The 17,852-nt window shown below is 46.8% G+C and overlaps 1 protein-coding gene across 2 annotated transcripts in view; it reads right to left on the bottom strand.

Moving 5' to 3' along the window:
- Positions 1-212: 212 nt before the first annotated feature.
- TFPT (TCF3 fusion partner) overlaps positions 213-17,852 on the bottom strand; it is a 536,610-nt gene continuing 518,970 nt past the window's right edge. For both annotated transcript variants that reach the window (XM_078655011.1, XM_078655010.1), the window contains exons 5-6: positions 1,161-1,412; positions 213-778 (exon numbers count right to left, since the gene is read on the bottom strand). In XM_078655011.1, coding sequence (XP_078511137.1) covers positions 641-778; positions 1,161-1,412 — 390 coding nt within the window. In that variant the 3' untranslated portion in view covers positions 213-640. The remainder of the gene's footprint in view (positions 779-1,160; positions 1,413-17,852) is intronic.

The following is a 17,852-nucleotide window of genomic DNA, read 5'->3' as shown; positions in this document are numbered from 1 at the left end:
AGAATATACTATAAACAATTAAAAAACATAGACGAAAGGAGCTAATACTCAGCCAAACAGGTTGGTTTGATTCCCGTAGATGGAAAGCAACTTGATGTTTCCAAAAGACTAAAGTATTCTTTCAAGAGAAGCAGGAGGCTAGCCCCTTCTGGTTTCATGACGCAGGATCACAAATTTCATATACACTCGTTGCAGGAATTTCACACAATATAAAGAAGGAAAAACCTGAGCAGCATTTATTCTCCAAAACTGCAGCCTTTATGGATTCACATGTAATTATATCACACAAAATCTAGTACAAGATTACCAGCTTTAACTTGTATGCTTATTAATACGATGACCTGCTTTTCCCAGTATTTGATTTCTTTTCATGCATATTTTCTTTTTTGTCCTCCGACCTTTTGCTTTGACTTCACGGGGTGGTAAAACATGCCTCCCATTCGAGAAAACCAATATTACATGTAGGTAACATCTTCAGTGTCGAGATCTCATATATAAAACACACATCCAAGAAAAATGTAAAAGCAGGGTAACTAATGTGGCAGGTAAGTAACATTGTTCACTGTTGCAATATTGGGAAATGTTTTTTTAAAGTACTGGGATGTCTGTATTGATCCACTTTGTAAGATATTCCCAGTAACTAATCAAAGTCGGCACAGGATCCGGGGCTGGAAAACTTGGAGTATGGCAGCATTGTGTCCCGAGGGCTAGGCTGTCGCCAGTCAATTGGAAGCTCATCTTCTGCATCACACACATAATCTTCCTCTTCAATTTTCACCTAGAGAGAGAGGAAGGAAAATAACAAAACGCCTTGTTTACAGCAATTAACAGACTGCAGGGTATAAATTAGGGAGATAGTTTCCTGGATGAGCAAAGATCTATGGGCATCAACACTTCAATGTGGTTCCATATAGGCAACTGTGGCCCCCTCTCAATCAACTCTCATGCTGCCTATCTTTATATCCAAATGCCAGAGCCCTTGCATCATCCAGTCTGGAGTTCTGAACTCAAGAAGAGAACAGCGCTAAAAAGGAGACTACAGGAATGATTGGAATACATGTTTTATAGCCTTTAGTTTCCCATGATATCTTCTTCCTCTGAATAAGTCTAGTCATTTAACAATTTGTGTCTGTTGCAGGTATAAAGCCTGTGACACATACCTGAGCCAGGAGAGGTTCTGCTGGAATGGCAGGTTGGGCCTTCTTGTTCCCATGCTCTTTATCTTCTCTGTGCTTCTTCCGTTTCTTGACTGGTGTTGTTTCACTTAAAGAAGGACTCTCAAAAGATCGGTAATCCAGGCCAGATAAAGATCCGGATAAGCGCCTCTGTGAAGAAGAGTGTCCGTCTCTTTCAGGGGGTTCATTCTCTGTGTTTCCAGGTCCTGAGATTTCACCATCAAACATAGGTTCGTCCTGTAAAAGAGGGCACATAAAATAGCATGTCTGACGTAGAGCTGAACAGATTTGTATGCCAAATATTCAAAGGAATCAAACTTAGTTAGATAGCTCGTTCAAGCTATAAATAATCCCATATGAAAAATTACCAAATTTCCCAATTCGATCTACTGATATCATCAAAACATTGTCTCTTCTTCATCAGTAAAATATATGAAAGGGTGAGTATTGAATGTGAATTACAAGCCTAATTGCCACCTAAATAAGATTTTAAACTGGCATCATCCGAGGATGAAGGGAAGAACAAAATGGGAAAACAGGTCAGAAGCCTCCATTCAGCTCCACCAGGGGGTACTGCTAGAAGTCTCACAAGAAAAGAGTCACACATTATTAGGTCCTATTGCAGGAGACACATTAGTTATGGTAGTGGGGGAGGAGGCTTGAGTTTTCCTTACAAAGCTAATATTATGTTCTCATGATAAATATAATGATCAACTTATGCCCTACTGTCCCAAACGTTATGAAGAGAAATATATACCAGCAACTACAGGGTCACCTGGAACATTACCATTACACTTGTTTCTTGGCCTGACTGTGATGCAATGAAAAAAGCTGATCAATATATTTAATTAGGCAGACAGGGGGAGGGGGGCATTATCTGCCATATCAATAGGTCTTTCATGGATGTATGATAGAGTGTATCATGAACTACATCTGTACCACTCAGAAAATGGGAGAGTAAGTCTCATGAACTGGTTTTACTCTTTCCTTCCAGATTGCAAGCAACATGTTGGGGTTAATAAATGATGGCTGACGATAGAACAATGGACTAGATTGCAACCCTTTGCAAAATGCATGTATCTCTCCATCAACTGAAAAGATTCTCAATTGGAGACCTACTGAGAAAGAATCCCAGACTCGGTGGTGCAAAGCTGGCTGCAGCAAAGCAAATCAAGAAATTAGATAATTTTGCTGCTGGGACTAAACAAAGGAGGATAGTGAGAGAGTTGGAGTTAAAGCTTGCATACAGACCTACAGCTCCAGCATACCAAATGAACGTTCTAATTGTTACTGGTTTTCAAAGTATTATTTATTAAAGTTTTTAACATAGAAACAATACATGGCAAGTCAAAGTTCACTGTGTGAAGGGGGCATAATAAGAGAATTGGGGAAATTATGAGGGTTTGAGCCATGGGACTTGATTGGCATCTCCAAAATAGGCGATGTCCTGGAAAATGGGGACTTAATGCCCTTCTCCTCACTGAGGCAGGAATATGATCTTCATCACAATCAATACTTTGCGCAGCTCCAGCATTGCTGGCTGGCTGAGGGTTAGAAGCGATTAACATACCTGAATACGCCCCGCTTGAGGCTAGGTTGCTTATGGCAGAACTTGGGAGCAAGGCCTTCTCATACACTTACAAATCCCTCAATAATATCCCGGATACTCTAGATACATTGTGAGAGAGATGGGTGACAGACATTGGGGAGACTGCTGATACTGATTGGGTTGCAGCTTTCTTGCATCCCGGGGAAGCTGCAATAAAGTTAAGGCTCCAGGTAATACAGTTAAGGTACTCCATCGAGTTTATTATGACTGCGCCAGACTGCATAGGATGAGGAAGGCGGCTTCCCTGGATGGTTTGAGATGCACGGGGGATAGAGGAGACTTCGTACACACAATTTGAGTAGCCCCGTCATTCAGATTTATTGGACCAAGGTTGTCCAAGAACTCCAGGCTATCCAAGCGGTAGATGTCCCCTTAACCCGAAATATGTCCTCCTGTGTATACCGATGGAGATGGATATCCCGAGGGCTTAACTCCTGTTCTGTAATCTGGGGTTGACTGTGGTGGAGAGGGGCACAGCCAAATACTGGACTTGAAGGCGATCCCCACACCAAGTGAATGTTAGGCAGGAATGGATATGTATATGACCGCCGAATGAGTCACATATAAGAGCAGGGGGGTGTCCCTGCAAATTTAGCAAATAAGGGGGACCCCGGTTATGTGACTACGATCTGGGGCCAAAGACAGATGAGGTTGATAACTTGGGACAGGGAATTATGGATGCTGTGTCTAGATGGTGATGCACCCCTAGTTGAGTGCCTTTTGATGATTGATTTGCCTTGTTGTTGGGCTCTCTGTTTTGTGGTCACTGATGGGATGATTGTCTTGGGAACGTTTCCCATTTCCTTCTGATGCTTTATTGCTTTCGATGTTTTGGACACTGCATGCTCGCTACTATAAAGTATGTATCCTTTGGAAGCATGCTTCGGATGCTATAGGATGCCTGACCATTTTGTTGTTCATAAAAAAAGTAAAGATATTAAACCATTTCTTTTTTTTTAAATGAACCTTACCACTGTTAACAAGTTCCAAAGTCACTAATATGAGAGCTCAAAGATAGGGGAATTAGAGGACCCTGGATAAATATGCAGCAGAAAGGCATAGCCAAATAAGAATTGAGTTTTTGGACTGAATCACTCTTATAGAGGTGGACCTGAACCTCGGAATTAATTCTTCTGTTGTGACCTTGATTGGGTTACCCAAGATCTAGTGGGCCTCTTTCCAAAAACATTGGCTTGGAGCAATGCCACCACATATGGATCATATTTCAATTGGGATTTTCTGAGGTATTTATGAGATGCAATTTGACCAAGGTGTAGTATTCACCATTTTAGCATTATGTAATGAATATTTCTATTTTCCATGTTTTCATATTTTTGTTCATCTCATCCAATGGAGATTCCCGTCTTGGCTTATGAATCTCATTGTCTGGGTACATATTTAACCTTTCGTCCCAGGGGGACCTGGATATAGGTTTTGACAATACAGCATACTTATTAGATGTTTTCCTTCCTGATCTAGGGTGGTGAGGTTAATTAGGGATGGGACTTAATCATGTCTTTCCCAAATATTTCCAAGATCATCCTGAAGATCTTTAGAAATCTTGGACAAACAGCTGTCAAATAGAAACAAGAGCTAGTTGTTGTATATTTTCTCTAATGAAAAGGGGAAATGAAATATTACAGGCCATGGTTGGCCACTGTTCTGTCCCACACAGACAGTAAGATTGGTGTCCAATTGCTAAGGTACAAATATAGTTACATTGAATCTTGTCAAGTCAACTTCCGACCCACAGTGCCCTCCTAATCACAGGCTGGGCCAGATGGACCCCAATGTCATCAGCCGCCGGTTTAGACCAATCAGTCAATACCCACAGTTGTGCTACCTGGTAATAGAACTTAAATCCTGTAATAGACACAATGAACCTCGATTTAGGCTTCTGCAGAAGTAGGGCTGACAATATGGGTCTCCAGTCATACATAATGAATTCCGAACCCATTCTCAGCAGTTTATCAAAGATCAGAAGGACAAGCCACACTATGTATTGTGTAGTTCAGCTCTTCACATTACTCTTTAAAGGTGGAAAGTTTTAATTATACAAGTCTGCAAACATCTTGGTTACTTTTACCCCAGATACGTAAGTGGACCCTCTGCAGGAAAAAGGTAAGGTTAAGAAGCTCCAATATTCCCATACTTATCTTGAGCCCTGGGGCAGAATTGAATGTGGTGTACAGCCTAGTGTCAGCTACACATCAACAGTGAAGAGTCCGTTAATGTTCTTCACCACCAAAGGGTTCCCCAGGGATCAAGAAGTCACATCTAACCTGATTCACAAATGGAAATTGGAGGCCATGAGAAGGTTAGGCATTCAGAACAACCTAGGTGAAGGATTAACATAAATGGTGAATTTCCACCTTGTATAGGGAAGCCAAAGCCTACACAATGAAGCACCCTAACAAAAAAAAAAATACTCATCTCTAAATAGTAGCTCATCAAGTTCAACTAAGAGAGCACCCTCCAAGGCTTTCTCAGAATCTAATACACCAGGTCAAATAAGTTACTTACCTTTGGTAAAGCCATCTGGTGAATACTCTATCTACTCGCATGCTCTTCACCTTAGGAATATTCTCCAGGCGTCGGACTGGATCTGGAAAACTGCCACGACCGCAAGATATTCTGGTGGCTTCATGCTGGTCCCAATGCCACCCACGAAATTACCAAGCAGAGCTGCATATAACTGCCACCCCTGAGCCCGGATGCCAGTTTTCTTGCTTAACTCCTTCCGAGCCCTCAGAAGCAGAAAAGAAAACAATTTTAGGTAGTCGTGTGCATATCACTACCTTCTGACCTTTTTAATTGGTAAAAAGAGGCCATTTCACAGAACTGGAAGGTGGTAGGGCGGTGTGGAATCTGTGGTGAGGTAAATATCTACCAGTAAGAATGCTACTAAAGGTAACTAGTTCTTCTGACAGATACTTCTAGGCAATTAATTAAAAACCTTTAGAATAGATGCCCAAACAGTTCTTCCCAAAGGTGGAGGGTCCCTAGTAAGGACTCGGACTAAACAGGAAAGAAAGAGCAAAGTGCCCTTCGAGTCATGCCTGGTTGTCTAGGCAGTAGTGCTATGTCAACATGTGCACTGAGGCCCTGTTGCAGCCTTGCAGATGTCGAGGAAAGACACTCCAAATGTCAATTGGATTGGCATGTAGCAGCCTCAGCCCTCGTGGAATGGGCTCCCAATACTCCCGCAGGCTGCTTTTTGGTATGTGCATAGCAGATCTTAAAGCATAGGACTATCCACCTCGACAGAGGGTTCTTCTGCATTGCCTTCACAATCTATGTGCCGTAGATACTGCACAAAAGCTGATTGCCCCCCGATGGTCCTTGGTATGATCAATGAAAATGCTCAGAAGCCCTTATGGGGCCCAGCCGATGTAGTCTCTCCTCCTCTTCTGAGGGGTGCGGAGCAAAAAATGCTGGGTGGAAGATGGACTGTCTTAAGTAGAAAGAACCTTAAAGCAAAAGATGAATGCTGTTCCTCTACTGGTGATGCCTTGTTGACTAAGGTATGGAAGCCAACCGCCAACAGGTAAGTGGTGGTGGAGGGGTAATGCTAGGAGGAAGAGGGATAAAGGGATCCCGCTTTTGCGGAACTAGGGTCCTCACACACCCAGCAAGCTAGGTGTCATGCTTAATCATCTGGACCAGCTCCTCGTTGGATTGGCGCTGCAATACCCAACGGGCACCCGCAAAGGGTCTCTTTATCGGAGATCTTTTGTTCCTTTGCCGTATGATGAAGTGGGGGGGTGTGGCCCGTAAAAGTGCAGATATGGTGAAGTGCAGTGAGTGCGTTAAAAGAGGTTGGATATTCCTAATAATGCTTTATTCTGGTTGGTAATCCACCTCGTTAAAAACGTGTAGAGTGTTAATTCCGCTATGGAGGGGTGGTCAGTTGAAACTATGCTCATCTCTTATGGTCCACATGTTTCTTGCCTGCTGGTTGCTAAATACCGAGGTAATTCTTCAGGAACTATTATGTGAAAAGTGGAAATATCTACACTAAATGGTGCAGCTAATTGCTAACTACCATAGGAAAAGCACTACATCCGGTCGCTCCAGTAGTGCTCATTGAAAACCCAGGGAGACCGTATGCAAAAGGAGTATCATTTCACATAAATCCTCCTCTACGATATCGTGAATATCCCTATAATTGCATACTGGTAACATGCAACTTCCTCATTCCCTTATGGTGAATGACAGTGATAAGAAGTGATTAAAATCCCTCTGGCGTACACGCCATCGTGGTACAACCGTTGGTAGTAAAATCTGGGTGTGGTTATAAACCCTAAGAGCATTAAAATGGCCTGTAGTTGGAGGGCGTCCAACCACACATCAGAAGACATGACTATCGTTAGTGACTGATTAGTGAGGCATTCAAAAATTATATCAGCGCGTGAACCTGCGCTCTGTCCTGGACAGAGCCAGCTAGTATAGTGTGTGGATAACACAGGAAGTGCGCGGTGCCGCGCTGTGACTCACCTCCCTATTGTGGGATATTCGCCTCAGCTGGTACGGTGAGTCAATGGACTCCTCCAAATTAGGTGTCCTATAAGACAAAAGTTGGTTGCGGGCAGGGGGTAGGTTAGTGGTGCCACCACCTGACTGGATGGGACTCCCCTCCTGGTTGTGGGCAGGCACCCGCCGTGTGGTGCCCCCCTCCCATCCCACCGCAAACCACCAGCAACAGGAGGCCTTGGCCGGGCAACGACTGTGTGAGAGCAGTGCACAGCACTTGGCTGCGGCGTCGACTGTCCTGTTAAAGAAGACTCGAGGTAGCGGCTACAAGATGCTGCGTAGCCAGCCGTTACTCATGCACCCAAGAAGAACTTACGTGTCGAAGGGGTGGACCGCAGTGGATCATCTACCCTCCTCCCCGGTACTAGGGTCAATGTTCCTGTCTCCCGGCGGAGTACAAGTACTATTTCGGGGTAGCGTGCGCATTGGGAGGCGGGCCGTGTGCAGGCTGCGTCGTGGACTGCTACTTGCACTGGGCAACACACGTACGAGGTTCGTTATTGCGGCCATCTTGGAATGTGCAACGGGGTGTCCACCGCGTGGAACGCGGTGGGGCAATGGGTTCTATAGTAGAGTCATAGCGTGCATATAGCCCATGGGGACCATGCTGGTAGACTGGGACACGCCTAGTATTGGTTGTGGGGTGACGGAGTCAACAGTCTGTAATTGTACAACCATCCACATGTAGTGTGAAGAGAACCTAATTTCATGTAGCGGCCATCTTGGAGTGTGCAACGGAGCGTCCACTGTGTGGAACGCGTAAGAGGTATGGGTCTGTAGTAGTGTTTAGCGGGCTTATAGCCCATGAGGACCAAGCTTGTATATTGGGATACGTGTAGTAATGGCAGTGGGGGTAACAGTCAACAATCTGTAATCGTACAACCGTCCACATGTAGTGCGGAGAGTACCTAAGTGGAGGGTCAAGGCAATAGCAGTTAGTGTACTTGCCTGATAAAGTGTGTCTCTCACTAACGGGGAGTACTCCATACATGGATCGGAATAATAGTACACCCCACCATTAGTATTGTGTAATCAGAGATGCTCGAAGCATTGCAGTGCTCACTGTCCTGGGATGCTGTCATGTAGGTGTTAATACGTACAGTAAGTGTCCCGGGGTCATGTATGACGTGGAGCTGCTGTTAAAAGAAGGATGGCGAATAGTGCTCATCTGTTGTTCAGGGTTGCCCATGGAATGTCATCATTAAGGCCATGAGTGGATGTGGACAAACGGTGTATCCATCGTTGTTCTATTCTAAAGAGTGCCTGTTGGGTGGTCTTAGGGTGGCACTCTAATACCAACCATTGTAGTGAATCTGGCTTGTGTCCCTGCTCTCGGTAGTGTGTATACATTTTGTTTGTGACCCTTTGGCATCTGATATTACTCTTGTGTTCCGTGATACGGATCCTCACTGGTCTCATTGTCATTCCCAGATAAATTTTGCCACAAGGGCAGGTGATCAGGTAGATGCATTTAGGGGTGCTGCAGTTCGTGTGTGTCTTCAATGTCCATCTGAAGGAATCTGATAGGGCTATTGTTTTCACCACTCTGGTCTGGTCGCAGACACTACAGCTACCACAGGGGTGGTGTCCGGTGACGGAGGGGAGACCCCAGAGGGTTCTCTGTGTCACATTCTGTTTTTTACGGGGTCTAGTGTGTACGATCACATCTTTCAGATTCTGCGTTCTCTTGAAGACGAATCTAGGCTGGGGGAACTCAATCTCAACCGTGTTCAGGATGCCCCAGTGTTTCCTGATAATTCCCTTAATGTGTGTGGAATTAGGCGTGTACGATGTGACACAGGTCAGTGACTCTGTGGGCTCCTTATGTGTCTCTTGCAAGAGTGCTTCCCTGGGGTTGTTCATTGCTCTCTTGGCGGAATCCTTGACCAGTTTGGCAGGATAGCCTCTGTGTTTAAGATTGTCCTCAAGTACCTTAGCCGCTGCCCTGTAATCGCTCGTGGAGCTACAATTGCGTCTAAGGCGCAAGAACTGGCCAAATGGGAGATTGTCCTTCAGGGCCCTCGGATGGTGGCTCTGGTACAGTAGTAAGCTGTTTCTGTCAGTGGGCTTCCTGTACAGGTTAGTGCTGAGGCCTGTCTGCGTCAATTGTACATCGAGGTCAAGGAAAGGTATATTGGTCTCTGAGATGGTGTGCGTGAATCTTAAGTATTGGTTTTGCATATTCACCCACTCACAGAATGCCTCGAGGGTGGCGCAGTCACCCTTCCAGAAGACCAGGATGTCATCAATAAACTTCCTCCATAGGGTGATGTTGTTAATGTATAGGTTATTGGTATTCCTGATGACCTCCTCTTCGAAGGTGGCCATGTACAGGCATGCCACACTGGGAGCGAAGGTACTCCCCATTGAAGTGCCTTGTGACAAATAGAAAAACTGTTTTTGATATTCAAAAAAGTTCTCTGTGAGAGCAAGAGTGGCACTGCCCATGATGAATGAGATGGGTGTGGGGGAGCTCCAATCCTCCTTACTTAGCCATGTCTCCACTGCACTAAGTGTTTCTCTTTGGGGAATATTGGTATACAACGCTTCTACGTCTAAGGTGACTAGAAGGAGATGTTGTCTACTCTCTCTATAATGCGTAATATGTCCGTGGTATCTCATACATACGATGGAGTCTTTGCAACGATTGGCTGTAGAAAATGGTTGCAGAACCAGAACAGTGGTTCCAAGAGTGACCCTATTCCTGACACAATAGGTCTCCCAAGTGTAGGGGTAGTACCCTTGTGGATTTTAGGGAGTGTGTAGAAATAGGGTACCCTGTGGTCCCTAGTGACCCAAAAAATCGGCCTCTTTCTTGGATATCCATCCATTGGCCTCTGCTTCGACCACCATACTGTTAATCTCGGTCCTGAGTCTAGTGGTAGGATCAGTCGAGATAGGGGTGTAGTATCTGGTGTAGTTAAGCAGACGTCTACACTCCTGGTCGTAGTCATCTATAAATTGGATCACGGTGGCACCCCCTTTGTCTGCCTGCTTAATGGAGATACTTGTGTCCTCCGCGAGGAATCTAGCTGCTGTTTCTTCAGCATTGGACAGGTTATTAAAGGGTCTCACCCTGGGGATCCCACCCAGGTCCTTCAAAACTGCTTTCTCGAATGTCAGAACCTCCGGGGGCACCATCCCGTTGTTGGGAGTGAAAGAGGAGGGGTTCCTGATTCTCAGTTGATGGAGTGTCATAGAAGAACACCTTAAGTCGGATCTTCCTAAAAAATTTCTGAATTTCACAGTTGTCACGGAACCTGTCTGTTCTCGGAGTGGGTACATATGCAAGTCCCTTTTCCAGTACCCCCTACCTCAGTATTGGTCAGGGTCCTGTGGGATAGGTTGATGACCAGTGTTTTCAGTTCCTTTTGCCCCTGGCCCGACTCCTGGTCTCCATTGGTAGTGAGGCCTGATCCTGCCACTGTACCCCTTTGGGTGCCCCTCTGTTGCGCCCTCTTCCTCTGCCCCAACCTCTGCCTTTTTTCGAAAGGGTAATATTGTGGTTGAGCCCCCCCAGACAGTTCGGATGACTGCCAGGAGACATCGACGGACAGAGCGGTGCTCCCCTTAGACCTGAGCTGCAGCCAGGTGGGGTGAGGCGCAATAACCACAACTAATGGTGTGTGGTTGTACGGACAACCTGACCTGTGCAGGTGATATCTTTTAATTCTCACATTGAAAAGCAGTAGTTAAATAACATCGGGTCCTGAAGAATGCATTGAAAAATCTTTCGCCGATATGCTGAAACATGTTGACCACTACTAACCACAGATATTATGCTAAATCTGTGCCTTTCACTCTGTTTTTAGACTTGGGAAATTGGGGGATAATAATAAATTACTGATATCTACTCAGTTTATTCAATTTTTGTTTTCACTTTTCACATACTTTTACACTGCTTTTTCAGTAGTCATACTCACTTTCGATAACCTACTGCACCTTGAGCACATTTACATTTGGTCACAGTGATACTACTGAGACCACTTTTTCTGCCTCGTGAGCAAAGGGGCACCCAAATGATGCTAAATAGGTCAGTACAGTGTGGCCTCTGATGGGAATTTTTCCCTCTGCTCTTGTGCTTTTCTTTCACCTAGCTTTATCATTTTGTTTGTGCCCACTATACTATCACTTGTAGGGTGTTGGTGTCGGACTAACAGTTGAGTGACAGATATATTTTGTGACTTCCAGGTACTCTTGGTGTTATAAGTTACATTGATTGGGGCATGTACCTTGTGGAGGTCGTTAAACTAGCCCTCGGACCCCCCGATCGTTTTGTTTCATGTTAATATTGTGGTTGTCCTTGCGGATACATGGAAAATTGCCAGAAGGGGGCATGTGGGGGTGGTGGCGGCCCCTTATACCGGGGTGCATTGGTATAGTTAGTTTGGGGGTGATAGTAGTTCCTTTTCTGGGTGTGGCTCCCCCTACTGTCGGAGCTGGAGTCACTGTTGGAGGATCCCCTCCTGCTACCGCCAGTCCCTTCATCTGATGAGTAAACACTCCTAGATGAGGTGAAGTCATCTTTTAGGTAGGGGTATACTGTCTCTTTGTTAAAACTTCTAAATATCTTTTTGAAGTTTGGTTATCTTCGGTTTATGTAGATATTCTTTGCTTCCAGCGATTTCACTGTTAATTTCAGCCAACTTGGACCTGAAAGGAGTGGATTGTGTCGCTGATTTAAGTGCAGCCTCTGCTGCCTGGATCCTGACTAGTAAAGAGTCTGTCAACCTCTGGGCGGTGTTAATAATTAAGACTAGGAGGTCCCTCGTACATTTCCAGGAGACCATACATCAGTCTTTCTTGAATGCAGGATCTTCAAGGAAGATCCTGGGTATGATATTGACAATCAAGCCGTTGGGGGCGATGTTGGCCCGCAGATATTCCGTCATCATAGCCCCATGGTGGGTGTTCTTGAGCCAATCTTTCTTGAGGGCAGATAGTGAAGCCCAGTCCTCACTCTGTGACCCTGAGGCCACATTGGTAGCAGTCCCTAACAAGGACGGCGTCTTCTGTAAGATGTTGGCCACTGCTTCTTCATTGAAGCTGAGGCCCTGGTTGTCTTCCATGTTGGATAGGTCCAGAGGAATGATCCCGGGAAAGCAAGTCGTCGGGAGGGAAAAGGGGGGTTGGAGGTTCAGTGGGGAAAATAGGGAGGGGGGGTGGTGGTGGGTCTTTAAGTAGAAAGAAGTCACAAAGTTTGGTGACATGGCCACCCGAGTCCTCAGCACAAGTCTGTCCAGAAAAAAAGTGGTGCAGGGCAATGGCACTGATAGTGCATGCAATGCGCTGAAGCGATCACAAGGTGAAGACCGTTTTATGGTCAGAAGACTCAAAGACCAAATGTGTATTGGCTCAAAAGGTGTAAGTACCCATGAGAAAAATCCAAGACCAAGTTATGATCCCACTATGGCAATACAAATCGTTTGGGAGGGAACATGAGTGTCAAACCTTTAAAACTGCTTTACAACAGCTGATTTAAACAAGAACGATTGGTCTGGCGAATGCAAAAAGGGAGAAAGGGCCGACAACCTTCAATAGTGATCACTGCAATGTTTTGTTGGGCAATAGACAAAACAAACAATAAAACACCCAACAGTTTAGCTTGTAAAGGTTCAGTCTTGTGGACTCCATAACAGACCACAAATTTGTCTCACCGCCCACGGTAAATGGACTTTGTGGAGGTGTGCCTAGCACTTCGGGTGGCAGAGTAAATGTAGTCCAGTGCCGCTCTCAATCTCTATGAATGGGGGTGTAGATTGCATTGGTTTGGGTAAAGAACTATACCATGCTGTTGCAACAGAAGAACCTCCTGAAATGGTAGCCAGATCGGAGGGCAGATGCTAATGCCCAAAAGCTATGTATACCACACTCTCCCGGCCAAATCTGGAGCCACTAGGATGACGGGTTCCTGAACCATGTCACAACCCAGGGAAGTAGAGGTACAGGGAAGGTGTACACGAGTCCCGTGTTACATTCCAACCAGATTGTATCTGAGTGTTTTCACAGAAATTCCAATGCGCAAATCTTTCGACACTGGGCATTCAATGGAGGCGAAGAAAGCTAGCCAGGGCTCTCCCCACTGTCAGAAGATGCATTGCACCATCTCTGGATATAGATGTCACTTGTGATCCGGCAGACCCTGCCAGCTGAGCTTGTCCGTCCTGGCATTCAAGGACCCAACCAGGTGGTTCACGATCAGGGAGATGCCCTGACACCCAGCCAACTCGAGAGGTGCAGATCTTCTTGGCACAGAACCCAGGACCACACTTTACCCAGTTTTCTGCAGTACCAAGTGGTGATAGGGTCGTCTGTTAGAACATGCTCCAGAATCCCTTCGATGGATGCCAGGAAGGAGTGGCCTACCACCAGTTCAATTGTTGTCCAGAAGCCGCTACTGGAGATCATATTCAGTTTTCTCCAAAATCTGAATGACATCTGACTGTTTTCCTTGGTGCTGCGCCCACTGGAACTTCAGATTCCACTTCAAAGCCTGCATATGCCACCTGGCATAATCGACAAGAAGAATGCTAGGGGCTAAAACGCCAAGCCTCAAAACTGCGCTCGAAGGGAACCAGGCTTGAGGCACCAACAAAGGGATCACAGCCCAAATGTCCTGGATTCATTATTAATGGAGGAAAGACCCTGAATTGTACCATATCCAGGACAGCTATAATGAAAAGAAGCCTCTGTGAAGGAGTTAGGTTCAACTTGAGCATACTGATGCAGAACCCCAATGTTAGGAAATTTGTTGTTGGCTGAACCGACTGTGGAGAGCCCACGTTCAACAGACAGTTGTTGATGTAGAGGAAAACTGGTAAAGCATCTTCAAAGATGGGTGGCGACCAATTTCATGAACACCAGAGAAGCACTGGTAAGAAGGAAAGTTCAGCAAACTAAAAATGCTCCTGAATACCTTTTTTTTTTTTTTTTTAAATTTTCCAAACCTTTATTAAGTAATCAAAGAGAAGACACATTACAATTTGCATCAGATTCAAACACTATACACAACTGGGCCCAAGGCAGGTTCAGGTATAAGAGAAAAAAGCATTCACACTTGCCAAACAGCGAATTATACATAATACTGTGAGGGCAGCAAGGCTTCTTCTTAGTGTGTCCCTCCCCTCCACCAGGGAACATGAGCTAGGCAATGGCCATAGTAGGCAGAACAGCGGGGAAATAAAGCACAGGGAAGGGAGAAGTCAGTCACTAACCAACACAGGTGACCACCACGGGCGAGGCGCCGGCAGGGAGCGCTGGAGAGGCAGCACTGCTAGAGGGGGCTCAGGAATGAAGGAATGTCACCAGGGGACCCCAAATGTCCACAGGTCGGGCCCTCGTGGGCATCAGGTCCCAGAACTCAGACAACAAGGTCTGGCACCTACAAGCGTCCTCCAGCTGGTCAAACCTGAGCGCAGGCGTTCGACCCAAACACATAGCCACCCTACGCCTAGCAAGGACCAGCAACATCGTAATCAAACGGCGAGAGGCATCTGGGCAAAATTTTACAAATCCCAACAGACACAGGGGAGGGTCGGGCTGCACCGACGCAGAGGTAATCACCGAGATGGCAGTGCACCTGTCTGCCAGAAATCAGACACCTTGGAGCATAACCATGCTAAATGCGCAAAGTCAGCGGCAGGAGCAGCGTAGCGCATGCAAGCGTCACTGGGTATAAGTCCAAGTTCGTGGTGCTGGGAGGGAGAACGGTACATCCTATGTAAATATTTGAAATGTATAAGACGTAGTCAGTAGTTTGGTGAGAGTTGTTTGGTCTGATTGCAGCAGTAGAGCCAGTCAGCCTGCGCTATCTCCATGCCCAGGTCCGCACCCCACGCCTCGCGCGCCCGGTGTGTAGCTATAGGAGCGGACGACAATGTGATGGCGTATAATTTAGTGACTATTTTATGTGGAGACGGGGATGTATATATGAATTCAAGAGCTGGCATCGTGGGAGGGGGCTGAGGGGATGTAGTCCACGGCAAATAGCGCACAGCTGATAGAACACAAGTGTGTACAACGGGCCAGATGAGTCCGGAAGAGAATAAAAGGAATTATCCAGGTATAAGTCTGCTAACGTCAGCAAACCCAGTCGTGATGCGTGTTTAGACACCCCTGACGCTTGAAAAGTAGGGAAATCAGGATGACAAACAATTGGCATGGTGTTAGCGGAGAGCATCGGAAGGTTAGAGAAGCGGCGCAGACCGGACCAGGCCCACCTCAGAGTCTCAACTGTGTCCACCTCCGCACGCAGCCGCCCCAACAAAGCAAATAATGCCGTGGTCAGCATCCAAGAAGATGCAATATCTGTCTCCACTGCCACATGTGGCTGATAGGGGGAGGGGTGGATCCAAAAGTGCAGGAAACTCGCTTAAGCGCATAAGGCGTATAGCTTAAAGTCAGGGGCACCCATTCCCCAGCCGACATAGGAAGGGTAAGAACATCATACACGACTCTAGGCTGCCTGCCAGCCCAGACAAGTGAAATAATTAAGGAGCGAAGCTTGCGGAAGAAATGAGCAGTAAGCAAAATAGGGATGTTCAAGAAGAGATAGAGGAACTTCGGCAGAACCACCATCTTGACGATGGCAATCCGTCCGGCAAGAGATAACGGAAGTCGGCTCCAGATTGGGATTTTGGTTTCCAGCCAGTCCACCGCACGCCCGAAGTTGGATCTCCAAAGCTCGTCCAATTCCCTACTCAACCAGATGCCCAGATACCGGGTGGGGCCAGAGGCCCAGACAAATGGAAATGGTGAGAATGGTGTAATGGCGTCGGTGAGAGGGAACAGCATAGATTTGCCCCAGTTTACCTGTACGCCAGACAACCCGCCAAATCGTATGATCTCGCAAACAAGAGGGCTAAGATTGACACGAGGATGACGAATATAAAGAGTCATGTCGTCCGCATACATGGAAATAAGGAGAGAACGGGACGAGAAACCTATACCCCTCTGAGTGTGGCGCTGCCGCAGCCTTGCATCGAGGGGTTCCATTGTAATAGCGAAAAGCATGGGTGACAGGGGGCACGGCACCCCTGCCGAGTGCCGCGCGCTAATGGGGTCAGAGATCTGCCTGTTTACACGGAGATGGGCCGAAGGGCTGGTGTAGAGAAGCAAAATCTTGTGAATAAATGTATTGCTGAAGCCCATACCGGGCAAAAGGAAGAATAGAAAAGACAATTCAAGCATATCGAACGCCTCAGTGGCGTCCAATAGGGCAGCTACTGCGGGGAGGCTGGGGTTGATCTGGTGCAGATCCGAGAAGAGTGTTCCGAGGTTGTGCGAGGTGGCTCTGCCCGGGATGAAGCCGGATTGATCGGGATGGGCGATGAGGGGCATAAGTAAAAGGAGACAAGAAGAAATTAGTTTAGCAAATATTTTGTTATCAGTGTTGATAAGAGAGAGGGGGAGGTAAGAATTGCGGCGATCAGCAGATGTATCGGATTTGAGTAGTAGTGTTATCATGGGCTCGCGAAGAGACTGGGGAAAGAGTCCGCTGTCGAATGACTCATTGTACATGGCCGCCAGATGTGGCTCTAATAGAGAAGCATATGTTTTATAAAAAGAGGCTGGGAGACCGTCCAGGCCAGGGGCCTTGTCTCCAGGTAGACTGTTTATGGGGCGAGTATTTCCTCTCTAGTAAAAGGCTCATCTAAGAATTTGCGATGGTAATCCTCCAGCCAGACTAACGAGATGGTGTTGAAGTACTGTTCGAAGGCCTCACGTGAGGGGGGCAGCAGTACAGTGTAATGTGCAAGTAGAAATCCATGAAGCGGGTCTTAATTTCTTCCGGGGAGGTGGTTCTGGTGAACCCATCATCACTGAGAGCCGTAATGTATGATGCTGCGTGGGGGGGGGGGCGGGTAGGAGGTCCGCCAAGGTCTTTCCAGGCCTATCCCCTTCTCCAAAGCGCTGCACACGGCTCTCTCTGCCCAGAAAGGCGAGCTTCCTGTCTGCCTCCTCGGCAAATTCAGTGTGCTTCCGCCTCCACCGCGCGAGGGTTTTAGTCCTAGGATTAGCAGCATGGGCAGCATCAAGATTCTTAATTTCAGCTTCCAGTTTGGCAAGGGTGTTGCGGATGGAGCGGAGAACACATGCCTGTTTAGAAATGCACTCGCCCCGTATGACCACTTTGAAACCCTCCCAGAGCGTAGAGGCCGAATCAACGGAACCCACATTTATTTCAAAATAGTCGGTAATAGCAGTTTGGATGTCCGCACAGAAAGCAGTGTCACGAAGCGCATTCGGAGGAAGTCGCCATGTGAATGCCCGCTGTGGGGAGTGAGGGAGGAGGAGGCAGATCTGTACTGGTGCGTGATCCGAAAATGTGTGCGCCATATGAGTCGTGTCGGTGATCCAGGTAAGGACGTCTGGGGAGACGAGCCAGAAATCGATACGCAACCAGCACCCCCTGGCGCCAGTAAAACAGGTGCCCTCACTGGCATCAGGCTGCTTGAGGCGCCAGACATCGAATAGCGAGTGGTCCGTGAGTATGGAAGTAAGAGTAGCAGTCGCGGGCGGGTGAGAAGAGTGCG

This window comes from Lissotriton helveticus, chromosome 7 (genome assembly GCF_964261635.1).
Source record: "Lissotriton helveticus chromosome 7, aLisHel1.1, whole genome shotgun sequence".
Taxonomy (NCBI): Eukaryota; Metazoa; Chordata; class Amphibia; order Caudata; family Salamandridae; genus Lissotriton; species Lissotriton helveticus.
This window is presented reverse-complemented; position numbering and strand designations above follow the sequence as displayed.